Source organism: Thermobia domestica, chromosome 7, assembly GCF_964235325.1.
Source record: "Thermobia domestica chromosome 7, izTheDome1.hap1.1, whole genome shotgun sequence".
In the NCBI taxonomy this organism is placed as follows: domain Eukaryota; kingdom Metazoa; phylum Arthropoda; class Insecta; order Zygentoma; family Lepismatidae; genus Thermobia; species Thermobia domestica.
The window spans coordinates 302,498,822-302,517,965 of NC_137460.1; the positions used below are offsets into that span (position 1 = coordinate 302,498,822).

A 19,144-nucleotide genomic window follows, 5' to 3' on the forward strand; every position below is an offset into this window, starting at 1 on the left:
GAGATTTGACTGATAAGTAGCACTATTATAACATCGTACTGAGAACATATTAATTGAACGCTTCGTAAGAGACACAAATAGTGTATTGATGAAACTTAAACGTGTAGATATTAACTCTTATGGATAGACACTTCAAACTGTAAGACTATGTACAAAGTTCCATTCCAACTTCTTGGGAGAATGCTGAATTCTCGACTTCTTAAATCGTCACTCGGGAGAACTGGATCACAAAAGTTACCAGGTCACGTACGATTAAATGGCTAAACAGCACAAGCAAAATTAGCAGGAACAAGTGATAAACCTGTATCCGTACTTGCCACTCGAATAAATCACAATGATGACAATGTTCTGGATTCCACTTCCGGAATGTCATATTTTCACTGGCAAATTTACCATAAACTCCTGATGCTTCCATATTACATAAAGGCACGGATATTTCTAAATGGGACAGATGAGGAAGGTACTTACTTCTGATACGCTTCACGGACATTGCGAATGAGTTGGGGGGCCCCGCTGCTAAGAATTTAGTTGGACATTAAATACATCATTTCTGACTGCAAGTAAAAATATGGCTCACTGAAAAACATGATGAGCAGTCCACTCTGAGAATGTTATTCACTAGATATTTGAATATGCAGAAGTAACTGAACGGAGCCAACTTAAAACATACACCTACACAAAGATGATTCACGTGGCAGCCTGGGCTAATAAGTATATCCCAACCACATTCGGAATTTCATACTATGCTAAATAGTGGCACACTTGCCAAAACATGTGAAACAGTTCCTTGAAGCCTAAAGTGAAGCACACACTATTAAACGTAACGATGGCGGCTGTAAATTAGAGATTTGACATAGTTTATCAACGCGCACCAAATTAATCATCCCATGATGTCTTCATGTTCAATTTTAAGTACCCAGAATCCCTTGCGCGAACCCGCGAACATGATGCTTCGGCAGGGTTGCCAAATACAAGAGGATTACAAGAGGTAAGTAATAACTTGTACTAATAATACAATTGTAGAATCATTTACAATGGGGCGTTACAACCTATGGTGTACGGTATTACCGATGTTCAATACTATATTTCTCTTTAGTTTTGGAAGAAGAACTCCACTAATATGCTTTGAAATGAAATGAGTAATATCTACAGAAAACGTGAACAACCAATTCAGAAAACGACATACTGTTGCTATAAGCTACAGGGGCAGATCGACTCACACGGATTGCATAACTACTGGGAACATTCACGCCAGCAGCATTTTTACTGAACCCAAGAAATCCATCTCCTTCTCTTTTACATTATATAAAAAAATTCAAGTAGTGTCGGTATTTGTGCAAGACTCTTGGTCTTGGTCTTGGTCCTGCACCCCTTGGTCTTGGTCTTGGTCTTGCATGCAAGACTCTTCCAAAAACTGCAAGACCAAGAATCTTACGCTTATCACTACTTAAGGTGGTTTTCGAGTCTATAAACATCGATCTCGAATAGAACGTGGCTCATCCATTCAAAGACACCTGTACTAACTATATAGAGACGGAGAAACTCAAGTGTAAATAAATGCAAAGAAAGTTTTTACTTCAGTATTCCACAATTATACACATTAGGCTAAAGAAGAATGTTGATTAATGAAAGTGAACAATTGTGAATTTTTTGTTTTGTACACTCTCGCTGGGAATCGAACTCGGGACCACTTACACCAACAAGGAACTCCTTGAGTGCGAGGCCGGAAGTGCAATCTCTTGTAAGGCTTATTTGAAAGTGTAGTGTGAACAGTGATGACAAGGAAAATATTAGCTGCTAATGGCTCACCATGTGCATCAGGAGGGCGAAAGAAAATACAGGTCCGAGAGGTGCAGACATAACTTTCTATGGGATATATGTAACACACTTCACAAAATGTACATAATCGACATTCACGAAATGTTCAAAAGCACTTGCCCATTAACTTGCACCATGAACACCGGGTGAAAAATGACCCGACACAGTGATTACAAATGTTCGCACCATTAAGATCGAAGGCGAATTTTTTGGGATTTGCAAACCGTTCAGGGCGTTCAGCTAGGTATCCACTCTTAAAGAATGCATGTAGGATCATATTGGTGTAACGAGTGTCATCACATTCCATCAGTTCTCATCTCTTGAACATTTCTTGAATGTCGATTATGTACATTTTGTGAAGTGTGTTACATATATCCCATAGAAAGTTGATCTCTGCACCTCCCGGACACGTATTTTCTATCGCCCTCCTGATGCACATGGTGAGCCATTAGCAACTGATATTTTCCCTGTCATCATTGTTCACACTACACTTTCAAATAAGCCTTACAAGAGATCGCACTTCCGACCTCGCACTCAATGGATTCCTTGCAAGACGTACGCGTTAGCCACTAGAACAGTTATAAGGGCTAAGTGTAAACAAAGTTCATTAATTTATGTATCCCCTCATATTAGTATACAACGCCTCGTGCTTCAGCGCAAGCACCACCAAGCAGCCGACGAATGTCCCTCCGAAGAAATACGAGGAGGATAAAAACAAATGCAAGAAGAACATGAAGAAGATCTCTTCATCCAATCCAAAGTCTTCGCCTCCAAAACTGGCTATAAGAGGACGCAGAGCGACAGAAGACATCAGTCACCACTATTTCCGATATTATTATTTTTTAATTCAGAAAGAGTGACTATGCCTCAAATTAATTATATATTGTAACTAGTACAATTCATATTGAGTTCATTTTCTAATGATGAGAATAATTTAACACTGTTCTTTCCTCATCTTAATAATTGAGTACTTTTGTCTTTAACTAGAAAAAGCTCTCCAGCCTTCTTTCCACTTGCTGGAAAATTCTATGATAGATTCAGCTCTCTTTCGTGACTAAGCGGTTAGGATACGCACCTTTCGCGCGGGAGACCCGTGTTCGATTCCCGGCGGGAGCTTATGTGGTTCGGATTGCACGTTAATCAGTAGGTCCTGTCTCATATAGCCTCGCTACTGAACAGTAGCGGCGCTAGGCTCGAAATAGTAGAGGGCAAGATGGGAGGCAAGAAAAATTTGGGGAGGCGAGGCAACCACACTTGTTTTGTTTTGAATATTATTATTATCGGTTGTACATATTATTATTCACCGGTTGTACATAGAAAAAAGGGGGCGAAGATGGACGAGAAAATATTGGGGTGGCGGTCGCCCCTCCTTACCCGCTGTAACACCGCTACTGCTGCTCGAAGGGACGTTAGACTCAAAATCCACTCAACTCTATGATAGATTCTCTTCGTACCGTTTGGATTGCTCATTGGATCTCTTCCTGAAGCATCAAAAGAGCGAGCGAGAGAGAGAAATAAATGACGGTCTAGGTGCGCATTATTGTTGTACAGGACCAAGTTCAGCACACGTGAAAGATATAATTTTTCATTTGTGCAATGTTGATAGAGTGATTTTGAAAATATTTTGTGCGTTTTACCTTCTTTGCATAGTGTTGACATCTGAGTTGGTTTATTTTACTATTTAAGACATTATTATTATTTACTTTTTGGCATTCGTAGAGTGGTACCTGTTGAAATGTCTTTTTTCATTCGGAAGAGGAAACCAGCCACCATACCTGACAAACCTACAAAGCGAAAGGTAATTCACATCATTTACAGAATGACTAGCGGAATAGTTTTGGAACTGGGTTCCAAAATTATGAAAAAAAAAAAGGTAATAGTTAAGAACAGCTACTTCTCATCTCCCGTGCACGAGGATACATCTTACTGTTGCACTACCTAAACACCCTAAGTACAAGGGCAGGAACTCAGTCTATTACCTACTTTTTAACATCCTAGATAGTCAATGAATAATTCCTGAAAGTATGGCGTTTCTCGTCCTTCCCTAAATGGAAAGTACGGCTCCTTAACTATAACCCAAAGGGACTTTTATTTACTTATCGACTGATACGAAAATAAAAAAGAACGTACCTGTACTTTATATCTGCATGTGTAGTGCCCTTGTACTTTATCTATGACTATGTGTGTGTGTGGGGGGGGGGGGATTTAACGCATATCGCAGCACATGGATACTTCTTACTATTGCACTACGTAGAAAATTTATGGTATTTCATGTAGAAGTGGTAATAGAACACAGAAGAAACGCAGATCAGGGGGTTCTCATGTATACTATTACCGTCGCTTTGTTACCCTCTTTTTCCCTAAAAGTATGAGCGTCCTGCTCCTTCGGAAACTGATGCAGCTTCATGTATACTATATCCCTAACTTAATATTTACAGAAACGAGTGAGATTCTATCACTTTTTTTTCTTCCGAAAACCATGCTGGGCCCCTACACTAACATAAACTAACATAATGCGAACAGAATACCGAAATTGTAACTTTTTTTTTTAATAGAAAATAATAGCTGGACCCTTTCTGCTGACCATTGTCCTGAATTTTAAGCTAAAAGGGCATTACTTGAACAGACGATTCTACCAAGCTTTGACAGTTTTCTTACATTTCCAAATTAGGCTAAACTTTGTCAGGAAGACAGCTGGTCGAACTGGGCATCCACTGTATTGAATTCATTATGGGAACCATGTCCACTTTCGGTGCCAACTTTACAAACTCTGTCATGTAAGCGTACCTACTCCTAAGCAGGGAGGAGGTTAAAAAATTATTGCAAAGCAAACTTTCTCACGGTCCACTTAACCGTTTAAAATAAATTTTTGAAAATAGCTGTTGGATCGACCTGAGGTTTTATCATTATCTCTGTAATATAATTGAAGCGAGCATTAGCGACTCAGCTTCTACCACTCGACTTGATTTTCGTTTGTGTGTGTGTTCGTCCATCTGTTCCATCATAACTCTTGTAAAACTTACGCGATTTTGATATGTGCCTTACTTGCACTTTTTGAAATAACCTTATTTTTTGGAATTGCAATCCATTAAGGACAAGGGATAAGGACGGAGGTAAAAGAAGGTAAGATCAGTCCCATGTTGCAGGTTTACACATGTACAGACAAAACAGTTTTTCCAAGATAAACCGCATAAAAAGTTTTAGATTATGACAAAACTTAATATATGTTTTCTTTATTTCATTGGGAATATTCCCACAGCTTCGAGTTAAAATTTGTCAAGAATGAAAGTGTGAATCCCCCCTCCTGATCTCATTCCACTGATTCTTCCATCATCATTCTCCAGGGTTGAAAAAAACCCGGTGTTTTAAAAAAGCCCAACCCACCTGGGCCCATATGGGTTTTTTCGTTTTTTTTTTTTTTTCGAAATATTTCAATGTCTTTGGGGTAAAAGTGTTAAAATGTGATTTATATTTTAAGATTATCATTGTCACAACTTGCAACAATTTTCTATTCACTGCTGTTTTAAAAAGAATGGCCGCCATTTTGAAATTTTAAGTTGTATCGCCGTCAAGATAGGTATGGGTAATTTAGAGTATTTCGTGCTTCTACTCTGAAAATTTCAACTTGAAACACCGAAAATTGCGTTTTGTAGCGTGGATAACAGCTATTTTGAAAAAAGGCCGCAATTTTGAAATTTGACCTTGGTATGCCGTCAAAATCTATACAGGAAATTTAGAGTGTCTCGTGCTTGTACCCTGAAAATTTAAACTTAAAAGACCGAAAGTGGTACCCTGTAGTATGTGTAGTACACCAGGGGCGGATAGACTTCAAGTGGGGGGCGGGGCGATCAGAGCTGATGGATGTGAAATATTCGTCCAATGATCTAAAGGACGAAGAAACAAATGTAGATCGAATCATCCCAAAAGCCTCAGTGACATTCGCCAAATGTTTTGTTGAAGTTCACTTCCAATACTTTGTGCCTTCAATTACGGCAATTTCCCGCGCACTTGTTGCAAGACGGTTCTTGCCAGAAAATTAATTTAAAACAATTAAAGATATAATTCATATTTTATAAAGTAAGTGTTTCAAAATGTCTTAAATGAAATTAAATATTTTGCAGCGTAAAATAAATGGTTTTATTATTGAAGTATTCATTTCCGATGCTTTGCGCGTTAAATTGCCTGAATTTTCCGAGTCCTTCTTTCACGACGGTTTTTTTCCTCAAAAATGCAGCTTTCTTTACTGTACAGCGTTGTCCGGAAGTGGGCGTACCCCTAATTGATGTTTTCTGACGGTTTTAAGATGTTAATAGACATTCTTACCGGGAGATGCTTAATGAGTGGTTGGTGCTTCAGCTGGAAGAAAATGGCCAAAGACACTGTTGTGATACAGCACGATGGAACACCAGCGCACTTTGCGATTCACGTGCGCAATTATCTGAATCAGACGTTTCCTGGCCGATGGATTGGAAGAGGTTATGCGTCTTCATCAGCTCCCTTTGCCTGGCCCCCAAGAAGTCTCGATCTGACGACACCAGACAATGCTCTCTGGGGTTTCATAAAGCAACAAATAAGAAACACTCGATATCACACAGCGCAGGAATTACGATCAGCTGTGGAACACGCCTTCACCCTCGTGATTCCGGAATATCTCCGCAAAACATCTGCAAGAACTTGGCGCAGAATTCAGCTGTGTTATGACATGGATGGTGATCATACCGATGTTTGATTCTTAAGACTCTTAAGCGTGTTTGCACACGATACAGACAAAATCGGAGGAAGCCCCGACAATATCGGTGTCGGTGTACTTTGCACACTTCGCCGACAATATCGGTGAAAGCCCCAACAATATCGTTGCCGGTGATGAGCGAAGTAAGTGACACACACAAAAAAATCTTCTCCATATATGAAAACAAATAAAAAAAAATAATAATTGGGAAAATTATTTTTTAAAACAAGGACTACAAAAACTGTTTTGAAGAGGTGTGAAGAATGGTACAAAACTTAGAAAAAATAGTCCTATGCCTAAACATGTTTAGATTTAACAGTGCCGTTTTAAATAGATGCCGTAAACATATTATTTTCGTTTCGATGAGAATTGATGCTGCGGTACATTGCAAACTATATTAGTTTTAATTTTTGTTGAAACTCTGTTACATATTGTATGTATATTATTTTGTTTTCCATGGAATTAACACTAATGCCATAGTAGATTAAATGATAAGATTCGAATTAGTAATTCTGTTTTACGTTGCTCCATACATACACTGGCGCGAATCCCGGGGGGATGAAGAGGACATGTCCCCTCCAATCTTGGAACTGGATAGATTGTCCCCGCAATAATCCGATTTGAAATGTGTTTTTTGGGAGAGAAATTTGATTATGTGTGTCCGGTCGCCAGAAAGGAAAGTGAGATGAAATTAATGTCCACTCAGAATAAGCCTCAAATCTGCCCGCCTCCCAATGTTGAAGACAGCTGTGCTCCCCTGATCCTCCACAGCATTGTTTCTCGATTACATAAATACTTTGAACATCGCTATATATATTGAAGACAGATTTGCGCTGTTGCATACATACCTGTCGTTTCTCGTTTATTTTTGTCCATGAACTCAAAATCCTGGGCAAGACTTGCATAAACTTTTCGCCGTGCTTTTTGCTTTTCAATTCTGTCCTTGAAAGAGTCTGTTATCTTATCCCATATGCAAGATCTACATTCCACAAGTTCAATAAGGGTTAAAATATCGAATGGAAAAATTCCTGCCATCTCTAAAAATCTAAGCAAAACTAGAAAGATACAAATGCAATAATACACAACCTTTTCATTCAGTCACTGTAGCTAAACTGCAGAACTCTATCAGGAGGTCGAGCCCGGTACATAAGGGAGAGGAAAAACTTGGATACATAGCTTTGGTCTTTGTTTTCAATTGCCATTCCACAAATTATTTTTTAAAAAGGGGGATTTTGGATAGTTTTGGGAGTGAGAGAAAAAATCTGCAACAAGTGAAGCATGAAGTCACATCCCTATTGTTGAGATCACAATGAAAAAAATGCCAAATGAGTAACTTGTCCTTGGAGCTTTGGAAAGAGTGTTTGATTGTGCTGGTTTCGTTTCAAAATAATAATAATTCTACTTTGACTTGTCATCAAATATTCTATTCAATCATTGCTTATTGAGTGGGACCGGGAAAAGTGATCTGCACACAATTCTGATGGAAAATAAAAGGAAGTAATAATAATTAGGATTTTTTTTTCCATATGCTTATGTTCACAGTGTTTCAAACTTTGAAAATTACGCTTAAATTAATTTCCGGAATGTATTAAAATTTAAATGCATTAATAGGTTAAAAACTATACCATCAAAGAATGCGTGTGTGTGTGAGAGAGAGAGAAAGGACAAAAATAAAAAAAAAAAAGAGTGGAAAATAATCAAGAAATTGCTTATCTAAATTTCCTATATTCTATTTGGTAATAGCTATTTAGAGGGAAACCAGTACTCTTCAGACTTCCCTCATTTTATACTTATTTAATAAAGGGAATTAGCTACTCCAAAACAGAGACTAAAAAAATAATAAGCTGTTCCGAAGTTGTTTATAGGACAAGATAATAATAATATTATTATAGAATTGTAATAGAAAAAATGGAAACAACAAAATTCCAAAGACAAGAAACGAAACAAGAGTACACAGCGCCTTGTCACTCACTCTCTTCATCTAATCCACTGGCCGGCCGACATTATCGGCCGCATGTGCATCCAATCATAAGAAAACATTGCCCCCGACAAAATCGGTGTCGTCGATACCACCGACAATATCGGGGGCTTGGCCGACAGCATCTACGTGTCGGAGGATCGGCCGATAATATCGGTGGCGTGTGCAAGCTACGATTTGAGTACATTGGAGTCGATTTCACCGCCGACATTATCGGTGATTCCACCGATATTATCGTTGCCGTGTGCAAACGCACTAAGACTTCAAGGTAACTGTGTACAGACATTCTACCACAAATAACACTATATTGTTGAAACTAAAGTGGGGTACGCCCACTTTCGGACCACTCTGTACATCGAAACTTCAACTGGTACGGAATTTTGAATTGGGCACTTGAAATAGTAAGCGTTACTTAGTCTTCGGATCTCGGATCTTTTAAATTTGACAAGAATTTTTACACTATTGCTGGTGTTGATTCTACATAATGCTTATTTGAAGAGTAACAACAAATAGCTGAACTAAACTGTTGTTGGAAAACCAAATTTTATTGAAGAGTACTTGTGTTACCATCAAAGTAATAAAAAAATACTACTAACAGTTTTACTAATGCACTACATATTTATTGGTAGTATCGGCACCTATGGCCTTAAACCCGTCAACCATATGAGGAATAACGTCCCTCGGCGTCGTCAAGTCGGCAAGCACACTGTTCACGGAAAGTATTTTCTAAAATATAAAATTGCATATTTTACTTCAAACAGGCTATAAGCATAATCCATACAGTAATTTGCTCTATAATTATATTAAGATAAGGTTTCTTATTCGTTCAGAACTTTATCAAGGTCTTATGTTGAAAGGTGTTGTATCCTTAACGCGAAAGCATCTAATTCACCCAAGGAAAGACCAAAATCTGATAAAAATCACTTCCAATGTGATCAACTTAGTTGTACCAACAATATACTTACAAAAAGCTCAAAAACCCAGGTGGGTTTTAAAGTGGGTTTTTTCGGGCTGGGCCCACTTCGACAAACTCTGTCATTCTCTTACCTTAATTATCCGTCTCCTTTAGTTTAAAGGGCATAATTGTGGGGAATTAAACTGAAAGAAAGGAGGAGAAGGGAGGGGAGAAATTAACTGTTCATGCGAAATCTATAGTGTAGGTATGTGCGACAAGACAGTGAACTCAGTACGTGTTGTGTCAATTTGATAAGTCTTTAACTCATAATGAAACATCAATTCAGTATTCCGTTCTGCATGATCGTCGAGCGGTCTAAGGGATGAGGGGGATGACAAGAGTTGTCTGTCACGGGGTTCGATTCTGCTCGAGGCATGGAGTTCTGTGTTGTCATTTCATTATCACCATTCTTATCATGTTTTTTACACAGCCAATGTTAGAAAGTAAATAAAACTTACAACGCACAAAATACTGTTTTCAGTTGTTAGTTACTGAGTGATTAACTTGATTGGTTGCTCATTCAACATAAGCGTCAATTAGATATCATGGGTCGTGTCAGTTGCTCGTTACTCAAAGGAGAAAACAAACACAAATATGGAACTTCTTGCTGCGAGTTGAATAACTATTGTTACGGTGTGTGCATTTAGATAGTAGCTAGTAATCTTCAAGAGTAAATTATATTTAAATACTTAGAATGGTTACTGATGACCGATAACCTTTCTTCTCTGTGCCCAGGGAATCCTTATCGGATGGTTGCTGTCGTGAAATGAAGTCGGCAACCAGTCCTCTTACCATCAGTTGCCAAGCTACTAACTGAGGAACATAAGCTTTACAAAGTTCATGTATCATTTAACGTAGTCCTTTTCGAAGAAAGCGTTCTTAGACGCAACTATTTACACACGCTACTTATAGTAAAAACCATAAAAAAAAAGGGATACCGGTAGTGGCGTTTAATCGTAAAAAAAAAGTGTGCCAGACTTTATTTGTGCTAAAGTACACAAAATGATATAGAAAGATTAAAAATATCACGACTGGACCGTAAACCGAACCCAGGTCTCTGGCTTACTGTGCCGATGCTTTAACAAGTAAAGTATTCAGTCCGCTCCTTAAACAGTCATTCACTCTACCACTTTTGAGGTCAGTGCTCAGCTCACTTCATTCATTCATTGATAAGGATCCGCGGTGGCTTAGTTGTAAGAGCGTTCACCTTGGTGCATGAGGTTCTTGGCTCGATCCCAGCTCGCGCCAAGTGAGCTTCGTGGTGGACAAACACCATATGCGTTGGTTTTCTCGGGGTTCTTCCGTTACTTCCCACTTACTTCACTCCACCATTCCATTTATTTCTCATCATCATCATCTCCATCTCCTTTAGCGTAGCTGGCATAATCGTGGCACGTAAAACTTAAAGATTTGATTTTTATTCGTTGTGTATCATTTAATTCACACCTATATAAGAATTAGTATGATATAGAATCGGTTATTTCCTTTCAATTTGTCATACACAGACTGATGTTTGTTATTATTGTTTCAGGTGGGACGTAACAGGCTTCCGAATGGCAACGTGAAGTCAAAGGTGACGGATGAGGAGATTCCGAGTGACTCTGATCTGGAATCGGGGAACGAGGGCGCAGAGGCGGAAGAAAACAGCGATGAAGGCCGAGAAGAGAGTGCGCAGGAGAAGAAGCTCCGTCTCGCCAAAATGTATTTGGAGGAGATCGAAAGGCAAGGTCAGTAACTAACAACATTAGAAGTTATGAAGGTCTCAAAGTAGCTACTTCCATTAAGTTTTCAATTTCTTTTGATTCTCAGTAGGTTGACATGTTCCAAATCTGGCGCAGAAACACCTTTACGAAACGCTGGACCTGAAATTGAACTCGAGTATCCGACTTACCATGCCAGTTTACTATCTAGTGCGCTATTCACTCCGCTTCGTGATCAGATACGCTCTTTTTCGTTGTTGAAGTCGATGCTCAGCCACTCAGATCACATGGACAGTACAACAACTCCAAAATAATCTATCTGTTCTCGTAAAATCCATCTATAAGTCCTAGGAAAACTCAGTTATCTTCTCCATTTCTCATATAAAATTTGATTCAACCGTCAGAGATGTTCTGTGATATAAACACGGGGTCCCAAGCAATTGTGGTACAGTCCATGCACTGTCAGTGGCTGAGCACTGACTTCCTGAAAAGAGCAGTGCATGCTGAGGGAGTGTCGTGAATATGGTTGATTTATCATATAGAGGATTGTGCAGAAAATAGCTGACATTTTGAGATAGAAAAAGTAACGGAATGAATAAACCAAATTGTATTATATACATTTGAAAGGTACCCTCTTAAGCTGTTTTTCCATAAAATCGTTATGTAAATTAAGGCATTTATCATACCACGGCACATGTTTTTCAATATCGCCGCGGTAGAAATTTGCAGTCTGCAATTTCAATCACTGAGTTACAGCGGCATGCAGTTCGACTTCAGTATCAAAGCGTTGAGTAGCGAGCTATGTCTTCATCGCTGGGTAGTCTCTCGGCGCAAAATTCAAACAGTATGGTGGGTGATCGAACACCTCCCACCCTGGGTGTTCGAGTTGATTTATGATATATTTATTGAGCATTTGAACTCAAAAGTAAGTGAGTGACTCATATAATACTAATTGATGGTATGGGGTACTTCATAATATATAACAATGGACTTACCTTTGCACCGAGTATTTTCTCAGTTTTAATGTAGTCTTTTCAATATTTTGACCCTCGCGGGATTCATTACTGTGTTGTTTCGTGTTTTCGTGCCATTAAAAAAAAAAAGAAAAAAGAAAAAAAAAAGCATTTTAAGACACTTATTTCCGAAAAACGCTTCTTTAAATCTTATACATTCGAAAGTCTCTTTTTTTTCTTAAAAAAAAAAAAAAAAAAAGTTAGAACAATAGATGCAAACGCAGTTCCATGAGAAAATGATGAAAGAAAGGTACAAAATTCACAATAATGAACGAAAACATGCTTCAGGTCAAAAACGAATCGGTGGCCTATTGTATCTCGACTGGTCGAATGTACAGTAAATCTTTCTTTCATTGTACGATACTAAACTAGATTTCCGATCTCAGAAGAAATTTGGAGCAAATATTGACCAAATGCAACAGAATTTTTGGGATCCTCCGTCCCCAAGTCTGTACGACCGTACATTGCCAATATCAATATGACAAAACGCAATGTATTATGATGCTGCGGATGACAAAGGAAATAAGCATAATAATCAAGCTCAGGAATAGAAGTTGGAATCTGTCCAGCACCCGTATATTGATAGCTTCGCTAATGGCAACCTGAATGCATATAAAGCTATCGTACACGAATGCTGTTTCAATGCAAATTGTGATGTGATTGAAACAAACCGAAGTTTTGTTCCAACCTCACCACAAACAACCGCAATAAACCATAACATTAACAGTTCTATTATAAGCAATAACTTTAGCAATTTGATTTTACTGTAAGTAACACAATATGAAACTTACAAGGAACAGACATGAACGTGTCATCTGGACATCCGAATCAAACTTAGTCCATTCGATAAACATAACAAAGATATGTTCATTCACAAAAAATTAGGTGCCATGGACAACGAAGTAAATCGCTGGGGCCCATTAATCCTCTTAGTATAAAGAAAATCGTAGACCGGCAGTGAAATAGGTATTGCATCAACACTGTTCATTGGAAAGTCATGGTTTATAATTCATTCTCTTCAACATGAAACAAGCTTTCCAGAGGTGCTATGTATTGGGGCCCATAACGTACTTGAACAAGGCAAATTGGGAGAATGTCGGGAAAATTCCCTCCAGAAATCCCTCCCATCAATTTTGGACCCCGCTAGAGTTGCCCCGGGTGAAAGCATACAATCCAAATGTATTGCGAAAAATACTATAAGGGATAGGAAATGTGTGTACCAAGTTTTGTATTGATAGACGGAATAGATATGAGGGGAAACCGTGTATTGGTATTCAGAATCAAAAAGGCACACGATGAAAAGAAGTAAAAAGCACAAGGTCATTATCAGAGGTTAGCAAATTTTCATATTCAGAAAAGATAATAGTTTTGATAATTCTTTTCCTATGTATTCCTTTTTAAATCAAGAAGTTGTTTTATGCCGTGTTATTATCATTATCATTATTATTATTATTGTTATTATTATTATTATTATTATTAAACTGTGCCAGTAGAAAAAATACATTGCCCCTTTAGGGACGGACATTTTGAGACGCGAGATAAATAAATAAAAAAAAATTAAAAAGTAAACAATTTTCAAACTGAATTTTTATTATATTGCAATACGTAGGTTGACTTATTTAGGAAATTAAACTCAAATGAGGCTTATAAACCATGTCTGCTCTCTATATCCAGATGATTTATTTATATACCATACCAGTCCAACGGAACAATCAGCTGTGTGTTTATATGCCACGTTCATCTAAATGATTAAATATGTAAAATCATTAAATGAATTTTTTTTTTTTTTTTTTCGTTTTGCAGAGAAAGAGCGGGCGGAAGACGCAGCCATTGACAAAGAGGTGATAGCGCATCGTCTAAAGGAGGATATTCTGGAGCAGGCAGGGAAGCTTCGCCGAGCAGTTGCCGATAGCTATGCGGCTGCTGATTTAGAGAACGCCCAAGTCCTTCGCTGCAAGGATCATAAATTGGCCATTACATGTCTTGTTGTATCGTCAGATAATAACTGCATCTACAGCGGGTCCAAAGACGCTTCCATTGTCAAGTGTAAGTCGTTGTTATTGTGCTTTTAATCAGCATTTTCAAGAAGACATTTTATTGTTGATATAGCTGATTATCCACTCTACGCCGTGGGCACTCGCAGAACCCATGTTTTCTCTATCAACTTCCCGCAGCAAGTAAACAATTACTTGAGGGAATGTTCAAACTCTCCTCTGTATTTCTTATAGTGTTTTTTATATCAGTATATAATGTATTTTTCGGTGTAAGCTTCATCAGAACCTATTCCTCTTAAGAAGCTTTAAAGCATAAAGAGCGTAACAAAATTGGTGCCGTTAATCAACGCAACAGAACATTTGTATATAAAACAAATAATTTCTAAGAAGCTGCACTTACGGGAAGTTTAAAAGTTTACAACAGGAAACATGGACTTATAAAGGATTGACAAATTCTGTGGGAAAGAAAAACAGTGGTTTGCATATCAAAAAGCGTTTGTAGGAATTGGTAAAAGGGATGTCTATTTGTCTGCATACAGGTAAGAGGAATTACAAAAAGCAAAAACAGCTTTCCTAAAATGTCACGAAAACGAAATAGTGGGAGAGTAAATGGAAATGGTTCAGACGATCCTGTTATAATAATAACCCGATGGCAGAACTTTCTATGTCCTTCTGCGATGAGCTTCTGTAAGTCAAAAATTTTCTGCAGCAATTCCAAAGTAAAAAACCAAGATGATACTATCATACTTTTATTACAGCGTTACATGGCAATTGTTCTCCACAAACGCGGCAGATTTTCTGCGATCACATCGCAGATCGCGGCATGTTCTGCTATGGGGAATAATAATAAAACTTCTCACAGGGTAACAACATCTACAACGATTGTGTAATGAATTAAAGTTTTTAAGAAGAACAGATGGTGACGGAAGTTACAGCAATAACAGCTGATATAAAGAATATTGCAAGAGATAAGGAGTGAGTTTGAACATTCAGTTGTGTGTTATGTATCTTGTAGAATCCCTTGGTAAGAACTATGTATCCTATAGGATCCATTGAATATCTTCTTTTCAGTAGTTTCCAACTTGATTAATATAGAGAGCAAAAGCGACTACCGTAAGAAAGTAAGAACGTACAAAGGCAGGAAAGAGTGCAGATATGAAAGTAAAATTTTATTAAATAAAATATTCAAAAAACTCAATGCTATACTGTTGCAATCTACAGGAGTTTTTTCATTCGACCAAAACTGAAAGAAGGCTTTCCTTCCCAGCACAAGATTGTCAAAGCTCCTCCTTTCCGTCTCCCAATTACTCATTATTTGAACGGTTCCTTGAAATACAGAAGAAATGGCAGAAACTCGGGTCAAGAACTTCTCTATATTCGATACCAATCTGACTTAAAACATCACAGCACCAACACAACAGACATCTGTGATTGTTCGAATCTCGTCTGCATCCTTAAATGCATAAATTGATGAGCCTTCTGTGTTGGCTAAACAGTCAGCTTCTCTTTCGATCGGCGGCGTGGGAGAGCCGGGTTTGATTCCCGGGGGAAAGTTAATATGGTTCGGATTCCACGTTAATCAGTAGGTTCACGTCTCATGTAGCCTCGCTGTTGAACGGGACATTGAACTCAAAATTAACTCAATTCTTTCGATCCGCTTTAATAATCGCCGATTTTCGTCCAGAGTTCGGATTTTCTGTCTTGCTATTCCAAAACACACAACGCATCAAAACAGCACATTCGACCACAGCTTTCACGTAGTTTCCTCACAATTCTTCTACTCCCTTAAAATACATTACTGTTTGCGAGTTTCATCTTTCTTCCTTGTTTCATTTAATTACGTGATTCCAGATTCGATTCCTCGGTTTCTGACGTTTCTTTTTAATATTTTCTTTTCTCTGACTTCTTCCCCTTTGATTTGATTGAAGCGATCAGCGAAAACTCGTACGTTTTTACTACTTAATTTTTTGTATTCTTTTAATAGTGTTTCACCCTCTGTGTCTCTATTCCCAACGCATGCACTTGGAATTAGGTCCCCAGTCAATGCTGTACCACTCAAATCATTGTAATGTTTCTATTGTATTTGCTGTTTTTATTATTATTATTATTATTATTATTATTATTATTATTATTATTATTATTATTATTATTATTATTATTATTATTATTATTATTATTTTATTTTTTTTAAAAAAAACATAATTTTTCCCCTTTCTTTATACTACCAGGGTCATTACCAGAGCGAAAGAGGTTGAAGTCCATTCCAGGTGGCAAAAAGGCGGCAAAGGAAGAGCAGAAATGCCACACGGCGACGGTACTTTGTCTCGCAATATCAACGGATAATAAATTTTTGGTAAGAATAATTTAAATCATCGTCGTCTTCCATTGCTATTACGACTACTTATTTTGCTGTTGGTGGTGGTGTTTTGTTGTTTATGTTGTTAACAAATCTTCTTTAACTAACTTTATTTTGTTCCCACGTAGTACGCAGTTTTCTGTTGATCATCAAAAATCGCACCAAAATTTCCCTTTAAATTGTTGATTTAAAGCTGTATGCAATAAACATAGACCTTTGCTTTAGCTGTATAGTCCGCAACAAAAAGAAATTATAAGATGTTTTTTATATATAGCTTGTGTGTAAAGTATTCTATAGTTTTCTATCGATAACCACGTGATAAACCAGTGAAAGCAGGGAGTAAAGTCATCAGATGGGTAAAGAAGGTTAATGCTATAGAAATACTTCAGTTATTCCCTTTTTGGCGCAAGTAGCTCTGTGAGATATATTTTAGTAATGTATTTCTGTGGCCATAACTAGAGTTCAGTCACCTTATGAAGGAGTGAACACTTGGTGGATGGCGGTTGCGACAGATTTGGTCAGATCTATGGAGGTGCAAGTATTAATTCATGAATCTTGTTCTTTTCGCTTGGCGATTTTAATGATGATAATGATATTGACTATGTCATTAAGAAAGTACTTGAATACAAAGCGTTTGAGGAGTAGCAGTTACTACTTCGATAGGCAGTGTTATTGAATATGCTGGGGGCACAAGGAAGCTCAGTGGTAGAGGAACTTCTGCTTGAATACCATGTTGAAATGAAATGAAATCTGTAAGTTTTACGTCCCACGGTTATGCCGGTTTGGCTAAAGGAGACGGTGATAATGAGAGATGAGTGAAATGGTGGAATGAAGAAAGTGGGAGGAAACGGGAGCACCCCGAGAAAACCCACGAGCACGGTGTTTGTCCACCACAAAGTTCACTTGGCGGGGGCTGGGATCAAACCCGGGACCCCAAGCACCAGAGGTGAACGCTCTACCACTGAGCCACCGTGCCCCCCTTGAATACCATGTTGTTTTCGCTTGTGGTTAACATTGTGTTCTCACATTTCTCGTGGTTTTCCCTTTCCTCCTGCATTCTCTTTCGATCCTCATATAAACTCATGCGTAATTTTCAGTAAATTCAACGATACTGGAGTTTGAATCTGACGTACAAAAGATTCTATTATTGGAACCCGTAAATATTGGTTATTAGAATGATGCAAAATACAATTACGTAATGAATCGCTCAGAGAAGCTTCGATTTGCATATTAGTATAGAGAAATTCCACTGAACAAAAAGAATATAAAATTTATTATTATTATTATCTATACTGACCGCGCACTGACAAGCTTTTATGCGCCACGGTATTCAGTTTTTCTGTTCTAATACAGTTGTCTATATACCATGTTTACTATTGGGAATTTTCTCCAATGGTAGTTGGAGGTGGTTTTCCATAAATTTTAAATTAAACGGAATCTGTAAGGCGATTTGTTAAGACAACATGATCCAATGAAGTGATTTCGGCCATTTCACAGGGTGATGATCTAATTGACGGCGTCTGATTATCATCCGAGAACGTTTATTGGATGTCGCATAAAGGACGCAAGTTTTGAACTGCCCGCCATTTCTGCTCTAGTAAGTTGGCAGCACTGAACATTACACCATTTTCATTTGCTGTTTTTATGGTTAGTAGTCACCGAGCGACGAATAGTCCATAATTGTCATCTGTTTTTTTGTACACGTGAAAGAGGTTTTCTAGCCGGATGAGTTCTTGCAACGGCAACTCAGATCTTGATTTGATACCATGTGATTTCTTTCTGGAAGTATATTTAAAATCTCGTGTGTACACCAACAAACCGCGATCACTTCCAGAGCTCAAGGTCGAGATTCAGCTTGTAATTTCAGAACTAGAAGTGCAATTGTACTAACAAGTTATGGAAAATTTCATCGAAAGAACCAGAGTGTACCTGCAAAGTCGTGAAGGACATTTGATATGAGTCGTGGAGTGATATCATATTTCATACATAATCACAGAAAGCATACACTGCAAAAATATTTAACTCAAACTAGAAATACAAGTCACTGACCAAAGCATGTTGATTTAAAAAAAAAAAAAAAAAAAAAAAAAAAAAGTTTTTCCAACTAAGTATTCGCTTCATCAAACACTGTAAATGCAAGAATGAGTTGCATCTGGATATAACAGGATTCCAGAAACTGGTTCTGAATCCTGATTGGCTGGTCAGAACGGACGCAGCCAATCATAACAAAAATTGACAAAAGTGAAACGAAACACCATAAAACCCTTTCCATCCCTTGTCCGGCAGAAAAATAATAATTAAATTTAAGTTTTTCCAATAGCTTTTCCCACTCTTCGTCAATTTTACATAAATTACGTAAATTTTATGTAAATTACATATTATATATGTAAAAATGTGTAATATGTAAATTAGTTACTTTCGTCAATAAATTTATATGTTATTATGCTCTCGAAAGTTGGCGTTCTTTATAGGATACCCTTTATATTCTGTATTCTGTTTCCATCTTCAAATTATTAGGTATTTGTATGGTAATTGCTGACTTGCATATTTCATCACTCTGCTTTACACGTTTTTTAAAATATTTCATGAACAGGTGAAATG

At 37.8% G+C, this 19,144-nt stretch overlaps 1 protein-coding gene across 1 annotated transcript in view; it reads left to right on the forward strand.

Annotated features, from left to right (window-relative positions):
- The first annotated feature begins 3,340 nt into the window (after positions 1-3,340).
- The window catches only part of U3-55K (U3 small nuclear riboprotein factor 55K), a 32,141-nt gene continuing 16,337 nt past the window's right edge, over positions 3,341-19,144 (forward strand). Inside the window, exons 1-4 of the mRNA XM_081766841.1 lie at positions 3,341-3,616; positions 11,012-11,207; positions 13,997-14,239; positions 16,416-16,540. Of these exons, the coding sequence (XP_081622967.1) occupies positions 3,554-3,616; positions 11,012-11,207; positions 13,997-14,239; positions 16,416-16,540 (627 nt within the window). The 5' untranslated portion in view covers positions 3,341-3,553. The remainder of the gene's footprint in view (positions 3,617-11,011; positions 11,208-13,996; positions 14,240-16,415; positions 16,541-19,144) is intronic.